The 15,401-nt window shown below is 44.0% G+C and overlaps 1 protein-coding gene across 12 annotated transcripts in view; it reads left to right on the top strand.

The window, feature by feature from the left end:
* BCL9 (BCL9 transcription coactivator) overlaps nt 1-4,793 on the top strand; it is a 95,893-nt gene extending 91,100 nt beyond the window's left edge. For 11 of the 12 annotated variants that reach the window (XM_032361335.1, XM_032361336.1, XM_032361342.1 and 8 more), the window contains 2 exons: nt 1,069-1,329; nt 2,411-4,793. In XM_032361335.1, the coding sequence (XP_032217226.1) occupies nt 1,069-1,329; nt 2,411-3,528 (1,379 nt within the window). In that variant the 3' untranslated portion in view covers nt 3,529-4,793. The remainder of the gene's footprint in view (nt 1-1,068; nt 1,330-2,410) is intronic. The other variant, XM_032361341.1, reaches the window with a different exon arrangement.
* The last annotated feature ends 10,608 nt before the right edge of the window (nt 4,794-15,401 follow it).

Genomic DNA, 15,401 nt, shown 5'->3' with positions numbered 1-15,401 from the left:
AGTGCTCCCACGGGGTTCTGCACAAGCGTCGGGTCCTGATAGAGACATGGGGCTCTTATTAGCACAGGATATGGTTGTCAGATAGTATCGTTCCGAGGAGGAGGGAGAAGTGGAAGCATGTGTCGTTTCATGGAATAATTCACAGTGAACACACGGTGAAATAAAACACCTTGTCATTGGGTAAATGTGGCTTCTGTAAGTAGTAGACCCGCCCACTGGCCACCCGAAGGGACTGCCCTCACGTCCACGGGCTCTGAGTGTAATCCGAAGCAGAGTGGTTCTCGTAAGTGTGTGTTGACCACAGAGGTGGTTACCAAAACCTTCTTTGGTAGACTGCTGTTCTCAGATTGGCGGCAATTTGTCAGTATTTTCTTCCTAGGAGAAGCTCTTGCTGATGATGGTGGTTTTGTGACTAGGACCGGAGGTGGTCCGTGGAAGATGAGCACGGAGGTGTAAATACTAGGTCTGTGTTGTCTCGGCTGGAGGGAAACTACACTCAGAATAAGATAGGAGAGGCATCCTGCCCAGCTCAAGAGTCCCTTTCTCCGTTAGGTAGCAGTTCACAAAAGCAGTACCAAGGAACGGCTGCCTCAGAACCTTTTCGTTCAGCCCTCTTGCTCATGAAAATTAATGGAGCACATGTGCAGGGTGACACAATTCGCACCTGGTTTCCCATCACTGGCCTAGCTCCACGGCGGACCAGACACCTGAGTGGAATTCAGAATTGTGATGGGCAAGGGAGAGAGCCGTTTATTTCACATTCTTTTCAGGGAAAATAGTTGTCCCTAAACCATGCTTTTCCCAAGCTTGAAGTTCTCTTTCTGACGCATCCTTGGTGTGTTTGTCTTCACCTCTGCGGACCCGTCACCTCCATATTGCGCTGCGGTCGCCCCTCTGCACACACACACGGAGCTTGACCAGAAGATTGATGGTTCGTGTCCTGGGTCTAATAACACTGTCTGTTCATTTGTCTCATTCGTGGCCTTGCTAGTTCATAACTATATAGGCTCAACTGCCTTTGAGAGGAGTCTAATTCCTGGCCCGTTGTTTTATTTTGCTTTCTTCTAGGTGGCCCCCCACCTCCTACAGCCAGCCAGTCTGCCTCTGTGAATATCCCTGGAAGTCTTCCCTCTAGTACACCTTACACCATGCCTCCAGAGCCGACCCTTTCCCAGAACCCGCTGTCTATTATGATGTCTCGAATGTCCAAGTTCGCAATGCCCAGTTCTACCCCTTTATACCACGACGCCATCAAGACTGTGGCCAGCTCCGATGACGACTCCCCTCCAGCTCGTTCTCCCAACTTGCCATCGATGAATAATATGCCAGGTAAGAAATCAGGAAGCTAGGAATATGGAGCCAGTGTTAGACGGAAGAGAGACTTCTCGCATGCCTTTTCTCGACAGCGGCAGACCTCAACGGATGGAAATGGAATGAGTTGAGAAAGAGTACCATTAGTAGAATCAGTGTCTTGGCGAGAGGAAGAAAACAAAAGCAAGTTTGTATTCGTGTGATTCAGTGTGTCTGTCAGAAAGCAGGTTTGCTTAGAGTGCTTACAATTCCGTAACAGAAGTTCTAATGTTTCTGTGTACCGGGATGGGTTCTTTTTTCCCTTTCGAGGGGGTGGGAGGGGGGTGGGGAATCCTCCTGGAGCAAATACATGCTGATCAGAATGTCTTTAGTTCTCAAGTGTTTTTCTGGAAGAGCAGCCTCCAACCACAAGCAGCCACAGGATTTCAGACAGGGGAAAGCCCCTGTTTCCTAGCAAGCACCATTCTCAATATACTCAGTGGTAATTCTACAGAGACACCAAATACTTAAATGCCCCAGAGACTACAATAGAGCCAGCATGCTTTCCTTTTCTGTTACAAGTTATCATTTCTTTAGCGTTTCATATAACCTAGAGTCTGAAACACTCTCTTTGCAAGGCAGTATAAAAAAGTGCCAAATGTCAATTGGTAAAGGACTGTTTGGTTTCCTTGCTATATCTGATTCTTGGACTTGCAGGACTGATTAACCCTCTTTCTCCAAGAGGACCTTACCTAAGTCGTTCAGACGAGTTCACTTCTATATTAAATAATGTCTCCGATGAAGAAGGCTAAATTGGTGTACATATTAATTTGTAAATTTTCACACCGGTGACTTTTTTCCTAGTTGTTTTCTACATATCCTTATGTCATACAGTTTAACATTCAAAATATATCCTCTTGTAGAGCTCTTGGCTTATAGGCTCCAAAATGTATTTTAATCTCGTTGAAGGGCAGGGATTTCGTGTTGTATGTTTTCCCAGCAGAGTCCCTTGCACATGTGATACGTGTGGATTTTATTGTTGTTGTTGTTAATTGAATTTCTTAGTTTTTCTAAGTTGCTCTCGGTTAAGGTGATTCTTTTGATATCTTTATTTTTCTAGGAATGGGCATTAATACACAGAATCCTCGAATTTCAGGTCCAAACCCCGTGGTTCCGATGCCAACCCTCAGCCCAATGGGAATGACCCAGCCACTTTCTCACTCCAATCAGATGCCCTCTCCGAATGCCATGGGACCCAACATACCTCCTCATGGGGTCCCAATGGGGCCCGGCTTGATGTCACACAATCCTATTATGGGGCATGGGTCCCAGGAGCCTCCGATGGTACCTCAAGGACGGATGGGTTTCCCCCAGGGCTTCCCTCCAGTACAGTCTCCTCCACAGCAGGTTCCATTCCCTCACAATGGCCCCAGTGGGGGGCAGGGCAACTTCCCAGGAGGTATGGGTTTCCCAGGAGAAGGCCCCCTCGGCCGCCCCAGCACCCTGCCTCAGAGTTCAGCAGATGCAGCACTTTGCAAGCCTGGAGGCCCCGGGGGTCCCGACTCCTTCGCTGTCCTGGGGAACAGCATGCCTTCAGTGTTTACAGACCCAGATCTGCAGGAGGTCATCCGACCTGGAGCCACCGGAATACCGGAGTTCGATCTGTCTCGCATTATTCCATCCGAGAAGCCTAGCCAGACACTGCAATATTTCCCTCGAGGGGAAGTCCCAGGCCGTAAACAGCCCCAAGGTCCCGGACCTGGGTTTTCGCACATGCAGGGGATGATGGGTGAACAAGCCCCCAGAATGGGACTAGCATTACCTGGCATGGGAGGCCCAGGGCCAGTGGGAACTCCGGACATCCCTCTTGGTACAGCCCCATCCATGCCGGGCCACAACCCAATGAGACCACCAGCCTTTCTCCAGCAAGGCATGATGGGACCTCACCATCGGATGATGTCACCAGCACAGTCTACCATGCCCGGCCAGCCTACCCTGATGAGCAATCCAGCTGCTGCCGTGGGCATGATTCCTGGCAAGGATCGGGGGCCTGCTGGGCTCTACACCCACCCTGGGCCTGTGGGTTCTCCAGGCATGATGATGTCCATGCAGGGCATGATGGGACCCCAACAGAACATCATGATCCCTCCACAGATGAGGCCCCGGGGCATGGCCGCCGACGTGGGCATGGGTGGATTTAGCCAAGGACCTGGCAACCCAGGAAACATGATGTTTTAAGCTGCTAAGATTGGATGTGCCGATCCTTGTCAAGATGAGATTCCAGGTCCTGAGAGCTGCTTTGAGGGAGTTCCAGGAGTACTGTTGGTCATGCAATAGGAGAACAGAGACCCGAGGGCTGCTTTGGGGGAGGGGGGAACTCGAGAATGTATGGATTTACCTGAAAACAAATGATTCATTTAATCAACAGGTGTGTTTTTTTTAAGATTTATTTTTTAAAAATTATTTTTGTGGACTTGGGTATCCCATGATGGCACCTACTTTTGGGAATCTGTAGCTGTGCTTTGAGAATTGCCATCGGTCATGTGTTGCACCGTTCTCTGTATGTTTACGTCCTTTGGACTGGCTTCTCCCAGGATTCTTTTCTGGTTTGTTTTTTGCTTTGGGCTTTATTTTTTTGTGTACTGTACTATATTGTAAAAGGGATTTTAGCAGAGACTTTAGTCTTTGGGACAAGAGGAGAACAGGAATGCTGGGCTGTTTACTTTAGGTGGAGAATCCATCTTCAGACCTTTGGACTATTTTCTTTCAACTCCAGTGTATAGAAAAAAACCAAACTACGACCTCAGAGCAGAGTATTAATGAAAAGCACAAAAAAAGGAACTAAGTTCAGCGAGGGGTGGGGGGAGGGGGGAGATTATTCTTTTTAAAAATAATGAAGCTTAGGACGTTTGTTTTTCAGTTCGAGTGCTCTCCGGCACTTGTCTGTCTCTCCCAGTCTACAAACCCACCTTCACGTTTTTCTCTCAGTTTCCCTCCCTTCTCCCTCTCCATCTCCTTGGTTAAGTGTGTTTCCTTCCCCCGTGGCATGCTCCGCCATGGATGACCCCTTCTTTCCTCCTTTTTCCCTTTGGCAGCTGCAATACACGGTGTTACTTGGGGGAAGTAAATCTAAGGAAGAAGCCTCGCCTTCCAGGCCGAGTGTCGTCGGGGCTCTGGCTCCGGGAGGGAAAGGCCTGTGCTTGGGATGCTCGATGGTCTTCTTTCCCCGTTCTCTTCCCCAACATGCCCTTCCCTGCCCACCTTGTTTTCTGTTCTCCTTTTATTAGGAATTCCCAAGTGAAATTTATCAATGTGGGAGTGGAACAGATGCTAAAAGCTATCCAGGATTTTGTTTTCGTTTTTGTTTTTAATTTTGTGGTTCCTTCCCTTCCCTCCTCCTCCCATGCGTAAAACGTTCTGTGTAACCTCCATTAAATTTGGTACAAACCACTCACCAGAGCTGTGGTGTCAGAAAAATAAAATATATTGTTTCTTACAAAATGGAATTGCCTTTCTTTGTTCACTTGGATTCCCGTTTGCTCAGTGCTGGGCACGGTAGCTGCCACATGCCCCAAGAAGCATAGCAGCTTGGCATCGGAGTTGGTTGATGAAGGTTAGGGGAAGTCGACAGAAGTGCCTACCCAGGTGAAGCATGTTCCCTGTGGATGAGGAACAACCACTTGGAGATCTGTCCCACACACCTGTCCTTGCTCCGTCACCAAGGCCTAGCTGTAAGCGGAAGAGCAGCCCCGGCCCCCAGTGTGGAAATTTACCTCTGGAGGTAATTAGTGGTCGTTCGCAGGAATTTCTGTGAGAGCCAATTTAATGGTGTGAAGTAATTAAGGCTAAAGGTATATTTTCAGTCATTTGCACAAGCCCTCAAATGTCCCTGGGTCTTGCTAAGGTAAAACATTACTACTACTGTACCTGCAGATCGTGGTTTCCTGCACTTTCTGTCTCCTTTCCACCCGGCATCCGCTCTGGGGCTTTGCTCCTTCTGGGCATGGCTTACCTCCCACCAAACTCCTTCAGCGCTGCAGTGGTCCCTTTCTGAGGGACTAGCTGTTTGTGTTTCTGTGCACTGGGGCTTGTTCTGGTGTGGGTATTTTCTTTGAGTCGTAGGCATTTTTAGCTGGGTGTGTGGGTGTCTGGGTGTCTGTGTGCGTGTTTGTTCACACGTGAAAGCAGAAGGTAGGAGCAGCAGGTGCCCAATCATCTGCAGACAGACTCATACAAATTGGGCTCTGCTGGTGTTCTACAGGAGTTCTTCTTGTGACTTTCTCTAGAAGTGTGTTTGAGAGCCTCTTTCTCTTCCACGGCTGGTGGCCCTGTCAGCTCAGTAACACAAGAGCCCCAGGCAAAAAAGTGAGAGGACTGTTGCAGCTCCTCCCCCACCAGTCACCTCCCTGTGTGGATCTTTGAGGGGTCTAAGAAGTAGGTGGTAATCATTGCCTTTGCAGATGAGAAAGCAGAGCTCAAGTTTAAGAGTTCTGGCACAATCAGATCTATTCACATGGTCCTGCATGGTGACAATTCTATGTGAGGAGACTAAAATGAGCGTTCTGTTTCATTAATTTGCCATATTCCTCAGTTCTCTGGCTTTCAGGTATATGGAAGAGAGCAGGGAAACGGCGTGAGAGGCGAGCCCTCACCAAGGAAGGCATTTGTCCCACTGGACTGGCTTGTGGGGTGGCTCACTCCCTGCTCCACCTAATAGTGCTGTGCTCACTGGTAGTGCATGGTCCCCTTCCTACTGTCCCTAGGAGGAAGCGGAGGGTGCACAGGAGTGGGGTGGCCCCAGAAGCTGGGGATGTGGCACTGCTTACGCGGCCCCCTGCTGGAGAACTGCAGCAGTGCAAATGAGCTCCCCTACCTCTGAGTAGTTGAGTTTTGAAAAGACCCCTTCATAAATCTTCATTCATTTACATTGTCAGCAGATACCAACAACATTTCATCACAATGATATCTGATAAACTAAGTTCATTTGGGGTTTAAACAGAACAATTTCTAATTTACTAAGAATGCTGTGAAATAAAATCACATTGGAGAGACTGGATGTTATTGCATGGAGAATTAATTTTTACAAATTAGCAAAAGGTTGATAAAGATATTTCATGTTAACATAATCCTGGGAAAGCCCAGCAGGTCTCCCCCAAATTGGGGGATGGAATGGAGGAAATACAATTATGATGTGTTGCTTCATTTCAGGGCTTATGTGGTGGGGTATGGATCATAGCATTACTTCTTAAGGACTAACCAGAGTATGCAGTATTTTTTGTAAAACAATGTGGACTAAAACATTTTGAAAGAATCTGTATTTCCAAATGAAAAATAATTGTAGGGGTCTTACGAGGGGTGAGACATGAGAAAATAGAAATTCTAAAACAAATTTACAGATTTTAAAGCTACTCTTTGAAAAAATTGATCCAAAATTTCTCCTAGTCTCCCTTACTTTCCTGCTGTCAACAGGGCCAGCTTTCACTTTGTGAGACCTGTGCACCTGCCCTGGGCCGGGGCTGGGTCTGCTGAAATTCTCAATAATCTTTGGATAGGTGACCCCACATTTCCATGTTGCACTGGGCCCCTCAGATTATGTAGCCGGTCCTGACTGTTGTAGAAAAATCACAGCACTTCCCCAGACGCACTGGGCTCTTGGCCTCAGTCCTTCTTCCTCCCACCCAGTGGCAGGGGCATATCCCTGGCAGGGTGGTGGTTGTGTTCCGTTTAAACGGTCTACACTTTAGTCATTTCCTTTTCCTTTTCTGAGAACTTTCAAAGTACTGAGAGGACAGGGAAGCTGTATTTAACACAAGGACTCATTTCCTCAGCAACCACCATCTAGAGCGCACCTACAGTGTGTCCCGAATTGTGCTGAGGCTCGGACGAGGAAATAGGTGCATAAATTGATCATTAGACTACAATAAGGTGGTTATTGTGGGGATTGCGCAGAGTGCAGCAAGCCAGAGAGGAATGTACCATCAAGCCTCAACGGGAAGGTGATTTTTCCTTGGGTGGAAGGTGCTGGTTGGCATTTAAACAGAGGAAGTGGGCGCAGCAACAACCTGCCTCTTGAAACTGGATGGGTATTATAAAGGAGGTGGAGGTAAGAAATGAGGTGAGCAGGAGAGGTCACAGGGAGCCCGGTGTGGCCCACTGAGGAGCCTGAACTTCATTAACGTTTTAAGCAAGGGACTAGGTGATCATCTTGGCCCCTCAAGAGAAGTGTGCTGTGTTGTGGGAAACAAGCTGGGGATGGTGTGGAAGAACACAGGAAGGTCACTTGCAAAGACTTGCTTATTCTGCAAAATCCTTCAGCTCACAAACTCATCTCTTTTGCTTTAAAAAACATTAAATTGTATTTTCTGTGCTGTTTAAAGAACTTGACCCTTATTGCCACTTTCTTTTCTCTAACCTAGAGCAGTAATTGTTTTTCAAACTCACAAGCCCTTGTATTTAAGAATTAAGTCATGGCATCTTACTCTGGTGATAAAATTCTAATGACATATCTAAAGCAAATAGGTTGCAAAGCACACAAAATAGTTTGTGGCTAAACATTTTATATTGGAGGGAGTTAATAATAAACGGGGTTAAAAAGAAGGTATGCTACGAGGGTTGTAGAAGCAAAAATTGTCTTCAACATGGCTCTTTATCTGGTTTACTATAATAGATGCGATTTCTTTTTTGCCTACAGGTGACCACACTCCAACTGTTAACTTTCTGGCTCAATGCTTAGTTGTGCTTGGCAGCCCATACTGCTAGAAGAAGAAGGTGAGTCTATGATCACAGAGAAGACTAAGAGAAGTTCAGAACTGATTTCCTCACAATATTTAAAGCGCAGAAAATGCAGCTGTTTTACCAAACACACAAGAACTCAGCCTTCCCTTGCAAAATAGCTCCTCAAAGCCCACAGCAATTATGAAGGACCCTGGGATTCCAAAGAACAGGTTGAAAAAATCCGGCCCAAGCGAAGTGCAGGTCTCCACTGTGGCAGGGAGACAGGGACAGGACTGGGATGACTCTCAGCTCTGAGTGGTTCTTCATACCACACAACGTGTGCACAGCTCTATGCTAGCCACGCTCTTCTTTTCTCCAGTGTTTGCAGCTAGAGTTCAGGGCAGAAGAAATTTGTAAGTCTCGGTGTTAGTCGGTGTCCAATTAGGTAGTGTTCAGGATGGACTGTAGTTTTCAAGATTCTTTTCTTTTTTTTTTTTCCCCCTGCAGCCCAAGTTCTTTCTGTTAAAGACTCCTGGGAGCCTGTGTTTATTTCTACTCTTTACCAAGCTTCTAGGAACTTTCATTTTCCTCCCTTCCCACACAGAAACCCTCTATGAGCTTCTTTACCTGGGGACTCCTGCCCATCCCTGCATATCAATCTGATCCAAGCACTCACGTTCAGCTCTCAGTGATGCTACAGGAGCTCTATGCACAGGCTTTTGGCTCTTGGTTCCCAGCGTCAGATGCAGCCGAGCCAGGCCCTCACCTTGCTAGAGACTGAAACATCACCACTACGTTCAATCCAAACAGCTCAGTACTTAGTTGTGCTTGGCAAACAACACTGCTAGAGGAAGAAGGTGAGTCTATGATCACGGACAGAGATTAAGAGAAGGTTCAGAACTGATTTTCTCACAATATTTAAAGAATGGGAAAATGCACCTATTTCACCAAACACATAAGAACTCAGTCTTCCCTTGCAAAATAGCCCCTCAAAGCCCACAGCAATTATGAAGGACCCTGGGATTCCAAAGAACAGGTTGAAAAAAATCCAGTTTGGTTACAGGGAATCATGAATTACGGCTATTTATTTTGTTCCCCAACTGCAAAAGTTCGCCCAGGCTTTGAAGTTCTTTATCCTAGCTGTTGGTAGTTGTGCTATTACAAATTTTTACACACACACACAGATTTATTTATACACATGTATATGTACCTTTAATATACTAAGGTATGTAAATAATTAAATGCCGGTTTTGAAATGTCAACACACTACCATGAAGATTAGTTTGTTTTTTCCTTGTCAATGAAGCTGGAGAATCCCTAGAATTCTCTTCATTCCTGTCGTTCTTAGTGCCTGCAAGTCCTTTAAAATATAATCATTACTATTTCTTTTCTTTTCTTTTTTTTAATTTGACAGGCAGAGATCACAAGTAGGCAGAGAGGCAGGCTGAGAGAGGAGGGAAGCAGGCTCCAGGCCAAGCAGAGAGCCCAATGCGGGGCTCGATCCCACGACCCTGGGATCACGACCCGAGCTGAAGGCAGAGGCCTTAACCCACTGAGCCACCCAGGTGCCCTGATCATTCCTATTTCAAAGTGTAATAATACTAGTAAGGAAATACAAAGATCATATTCATACAAAGTACCAGGCATCACCTGGCCCAGGAAAGAAATTATCTTTAGCATTGTGCAACAGAGCCCATGGTTTTAGCAAGGGCCTTTGTAAGATGGTCTTACCACCACTTAATCAAGAAGCACTGAGCGTTTACTTTATATCCTGCCCTGTGCTGGACACAGTGGAATATAAGGAAGTTGTAGTAGTTGCCTACAAGGAATGTACATACATCTCATTGAGAAGGCACATGCTAGCAATGACTACAGAGCAGGACCATATTCTATTCTCCACACCACCATATTCCCTGGTCATATCACATACTGAAATAATTTCTGCATTAGCCAATAAAGACAGACTCAGGCCATACAGAACGAAGTTACTGGTCTTGGGGTGATACCTCTGACCCCCCTCCTGCACTATGACTCTTTCCCCTTGCTTTCGATCATCCCCATCCTCCTACAAACAGGTCCTCGGCTTGGTCCCAGGTCTTCTGCTTACTCTTCTAATACAGCCAGTCACCATTCGCATGCTAATAGCTCTAGAATTTCTATCTCCCTCTCTGCCTTTTCATCAGAGTTCTAGACTTGTAGAGACAACTGGCACCCTGACACTGCCTTGTGAGAGTCTCACAAGCACTTCAAACTTAACAAGTCCTAAACTGAACTTCTAAATTTCCCTCACACCTACTCTACATAAATGATGTAGGTCCAACCACCTAGTTCTCAGGTCAGACACCAGGACGCATTCTTAATTCTTTACTTCTCCCATAAAACCATCAGCAAACCCTCTTAAGTCTATTTCCAACCACATCTTAAATCCATCTACTTCTTTCCATTTCAGTTCAAGTTACCATCTTTCACCTGGTCTATTAATTTCTTTTTTTTTTCTTAAGTTTTTATTTATTCATTTAAGTCATCTCTACACCCAACGTGGGACTTGAACTCATAACCTGAGATCAAGAGTTGAAGTCTCTTCTGACTGAGTCAGCCAGGTGCCTCTACATTCATTTCTTCTTCTTCTTCTTCTTCTTTTTTATTTGGTTTTTGTTCTTGTTTTTATTTTTATATTTTTTACTTTTTTTTTTTTACATTCATTTCTTCTTCTTCTTCTTCTTTTTTTTTTTTTAATTTTGACTTCTACTCTTGCTGCTCTTCAGATTACTCTCCACATAGTAGCCAGACGGATCTTAGAATGTTTAGCTTATATACATCAATCCCTTCCTTAAAAATCTTTAATGGCTTCCCAGTGCAATTCATATAAAATCTAAGATCTTTCATATGGCTTATCTGGCCCCAGGCACCTCTTCAGTTTCACTTCATGCCCTTCTACCCTTACTCACTATGCTCCAACCAAACCATTCTAAGTCCAGTGTCTCCAGTGTGCCAACCGCTTCTTGCTTCTGGCTCACACACTGGTTCCTTGGACTGGCATGCGCTTGACTCTAGCCCCTCCCACTGGCTGATACCTTTACCTCCTTAGGTCCCAGCCTATTTGTTACCTCCTTAGAAAGGTCTTTTCTGATTACCCACCCATCCCAAACACACACACACACACACACACACACACACACACACACACACCCACACACCATTTTGTATCACAACATCACACTTGTGCTCCTTATAGCAATTGTTTAGTCTATCTCACCTGCTCCATGAAGTCAAGAGATGCATTTTTCTTATCATGGATTCAGCAGCATCTAGCACAGTGCTTACATTCTAAGAGGAATCTGTAAATACTTTTCAGATGGATGAGAGAAATGAAGGATCCATGTGACTGTTGGTGGTCCGGAAAAATGTCATAGTGGTTGTAGTACATGAGGTGGTCCCTATAATAAAGCTGGGGGTGGAGGACACACAGAGGGACAACACAGATGAGGGAACAGAAGTGGGAATGAACAGGGGAAGGTGATCAGACCAGCTGAGATTGAAGGGAACAGCTTCACTACAACAGTCATTTGAGTAATAGAATGAAATAGAAAAGAAAGGGAAAGAAGAATGGTCCCAAAAGCCAAGAAAGGAAATCTCATTTTGATATGGGAACAGTAGAAACCGCTTTTCAGTCTTGATCAGGGGAAATGCATGATAAGATAAGTACTGTATAAAATGGGTCTGGCAGGGGCCTGCAGAATGGCTCAAAGCAAGGGGCAGCCCCAAAGCTGGGAAATCTGACTGGCAGTGTGCACAAATCCTCCAGGGTTGAGGAGGCAAGGCTGCTGGTGATGGAGAGTGAAGCGTCAGTCCAAGAGAGTCCAAGTGAGGGAAGAACCCCCAAGATTTCATCAGATACTGGGGGAAAGAAGAGGGAAGAGTCAAGATGCCAAGATTTTGAGACCAAGAAACTTAAAGAATCATGGTGTTGGAAAGAACCAAGCTCCTGCCCTGCACTCATCCTGGCAGGTGGCCATCCAGTAACAGGAGACCACACTATTAAATGTCATCAGATCTAATATTCAGAAAATTCTCCACACAATGACTCAGGCTTCTTCTAGCTTTTTGTCCATCCCAATTTTGCCCTTATGTGTAAATACAGAATAAGGACAGTCTTTATTTCACATGGCAGCCTCTCAGATATCTGAAAACAGTTATTAGATCTCTCTTAATTTTCTTCTTCCCAGGCTAAATCCCCTGGCCCATCAAGACCCATGAGGTCTAGTTTTGAGTACCCTAACAGCTCCCATAGTTTTATCCTGCTTTATTAGAGTTTACAACATTCTTGAAAGCATACTGCTAAGAACAAAAGACATTATTTGGTGCCCTCGTATCATCTGATCAGCACAGAGCACAATGAGACTGTTGTCTCCTTTTATCAAAACACAATTCTTCTAATAGACCAAAGTTTACCTCTCCTCCTCTTACTATGGGGTTATTTGGAATTTTAGGAAATGAAAACCCCAAGATCTTTCGCATGTAAAACAAATCATTGCTCCTAATTCCATAATTTTTTTTGCTTTTTCCTTATCTTGAATTCATAATTGTACAATTATTCCTCTTTAATTTCAATACCCATTTTTGATCTATTATTCCAGAATCCTTAGAATCCCTTAGAAATCCAGAATTCTTTAGAAACAGCCTTTGCATTGGTTTTCTCTGATTTTTGTACCAAAAGCAAAGATGTTAAGATTTTCATCCAAGTGATAAAAGGGCCTGGACTAAAATCCTGAAGCTCACAATTAGAGCTACATTTTTTAAACCTATTTGTTTTATTATGGTTAAAAAGATACACAACAAAATTTATAATTTTAATGATTTCAAGTGTATAGTTCTGCAGCATTAAGTACATCATTGTCATGCAACCATCACCACCATCCATCTCCAGGACCCTCTTCATATTGCAAAACTGAAACTCTATAACCAATAAGCGGTAACTCCCCACTTTCCCCTTCATTCAGCCCTGGCCACCACCATTCTATTCTTTGTCTCCATGAATTTGACTACTCTAAGTACCTCATATAGATGGTAACATATGGTATTTGTCCTTTTACTAGTGGCTTATTTCACTTAACATGATGTCCTCAGGGTTCATCCCTGTGGTAGCACGTGTCAGATTCCCTTCCTTTTTCAGGCTTCATAATAGTCCATTGCATGTATTGTATACCATGCTCTGTTTATCCATTCTGTCTATGGACACTCAGGTTACATCTACTTTCTGCTATGGTGAATCATGCTGCTATAAACACAGGTGTACAAATATCTATTTGAATCCCTGCCTTCACTTCTTTTCTAACTTTTTTTCCTTAAATTTCTTATCACCTGCTTAACTTCTTTTCTCTTTTGAATTCCACAGAGGTGGAATTGCTGGATCATACGGCAATTCTAAGTTTAAATTTTCCCACAGTGGCTGGACCATTATATACTTCCCCTAGCAATGTACAAGGGTTCTACATTGTCCACATCCTTGTCAATACTTGTTATTTTCTGGGTTTTAAATTTTTTAAAAGATTTTATTTTTAAGTAATCTCTATACCCAACATGGGGCTCAAACTTACAACCTTGAGATCAAGAGTCACATGCTCTACTAACTGAGCCAGCCAAGTGCTCCCTGGGTTTTTTAAATAGCCATCCTTATGGCTGTGAAGTGGTATCTCATCTTGGTTTTGATTTGCATTTCCCTGATGACTAGTGACAGTAAGCATCTTTTCATGTGCTTATGGGCCATTTCTATATCTTCTTTAGAGAAATGTCTGTTTAAGTCCTTTGCCAAATTTTGAATTGCCCATTTTGTTTGTGTGTGTACATGTGTTTGTGCATTGAATTGTAGGCACTCTTTATGTATTCTGGATAGCAATCCCTTACCAGAAATATGATTTGTAAACATTTTTGCCCATTCCATGGGCTGCCTTTTTACTGTCGATAGTATCTTTCAATACACAAAAGTTTAAATTTTCATGAAGTTTAACTAGTATATTTTGTCCTTTATTTCCTCTGCTTTTGGTGTTGTATCCAAGAAATCATTGCCAAATCCAATGTCATGAAGCTTTTCTTTTTCTTTTTTTTTTCCTTTAAATTCAGTTGGCCAACATATAATACATCATTACTTTCAAATGTAGAGTTCAGTAGGTCATCAGCTGCATAACACCCAATGCTCATCACATCACATACCCTCCTTAATGTCTGTCACCCAGTTACCCCATCCCCCACTTACCTCTCCTGCAGCTTCTTTCCCATAGTTGAGTGTCATGCTGTCTCTCTCTCTGATTTCTTCCCATTCCATTTTTCCCTTCCTTCCCCAATGATCTTTTGTGCTGTTTCTTATATTCCTCATTTGAGTGAAATCATATGATAATTGTCTTTCTCTGATTGACTTATTTTGCTCAGCATAATACCCTCCAGTTCCATCCATGTCAAAGTAAATGGTAAGATTTCATCCTGATGGTAATATTCTATTTTATGTATGTATGTATGTATGTGTATACACACACCATGCGTGCGCACCACATCTTTATCCATTCATCCATCATTGGACATTTTGGTTCTTTCTATTGTTTGGTTACTATGGGCATTGCTGCTATAAACATTGGGGTGCAGGTGCCCCTTTGGATCACTACATTTGTATCTTTGGAGTAAATACCTAGTAGTTCAATTGCTGGGTCTTAATATAGCTCTATTTTTAGCTTCTTGAGGAACCTCTATACTGTTTTCCAGAGTGGCTGTACCACCTTGTATTCTCACCAACAGTGTAAGAATGCTCCCTTTTCTCTACATCCTCACCAACACTTGTTTCCTGACTTTTTAATTTTAGCCATTCTGACTGGTATGAGGAGGTATCTCATTGTGGTTTTGATTTTTATTTCCCTGATGCTGAGTAATGTTGAGCATTTTTTCATGTGTTTGTTAGCCATTTGGATGTCTTCTTTGCAGAAATGTCTGTTCATGTCTTTTGCCCATTTCTTGACTGGATTATTTGGTTTTGGGGGTGTTGAGTTTGATAAATTCTTTGTAGATCTTGGATACTAGTCCTTTATCTGATATGTCATTTGCAAATATCTCCTCCCATTCCATAGGTTGCCTTTTAATCTTGTTGACTGTTTCCTTTGCTGTGCAAATCTTTTTATCTTGATGAAGTCCTAACAGTTCATTTTTGCCCTTGCTTCCCTTGCCTTTGGTGATGTTTCTAGGAAGGAGTTGCTGTGGCTGAGGTCAAAGAGGCTGCTGCCTGTGTTCTCCTCAAGGATTTTGATGGATTCCTGTCTCACATTTAGGTCTTTCAACTATTTTGAGTCTATTTTTTTGTGTGGTATAAGGAAATGGTCCAGTTTCATTCTTCTGCTTGTGGCTGTCCAATTTTC

The sequence above is a fragment of the Mustela erminea genome, chromosome 10 (genome assembly GCF_009829155.1).
Source record: "Mustela erminea isolate mMusErm1 chromosome 10, mMusErm1.Pri, whole genome shotgun sequence".
In the NCBI taxonomy this organism is placed as follows: domain Eukaryota; kingdom Metazoa; phylum Chordata; class Mammalia; order Carnivora; family Mustelidae; genus Mustela; species Mustela erminea.
The sequence above is the reverse complement of the archived record's forward strand: the minus strand, read 5'-3'. Positions and strand labels throughout refer to the sequence as shown.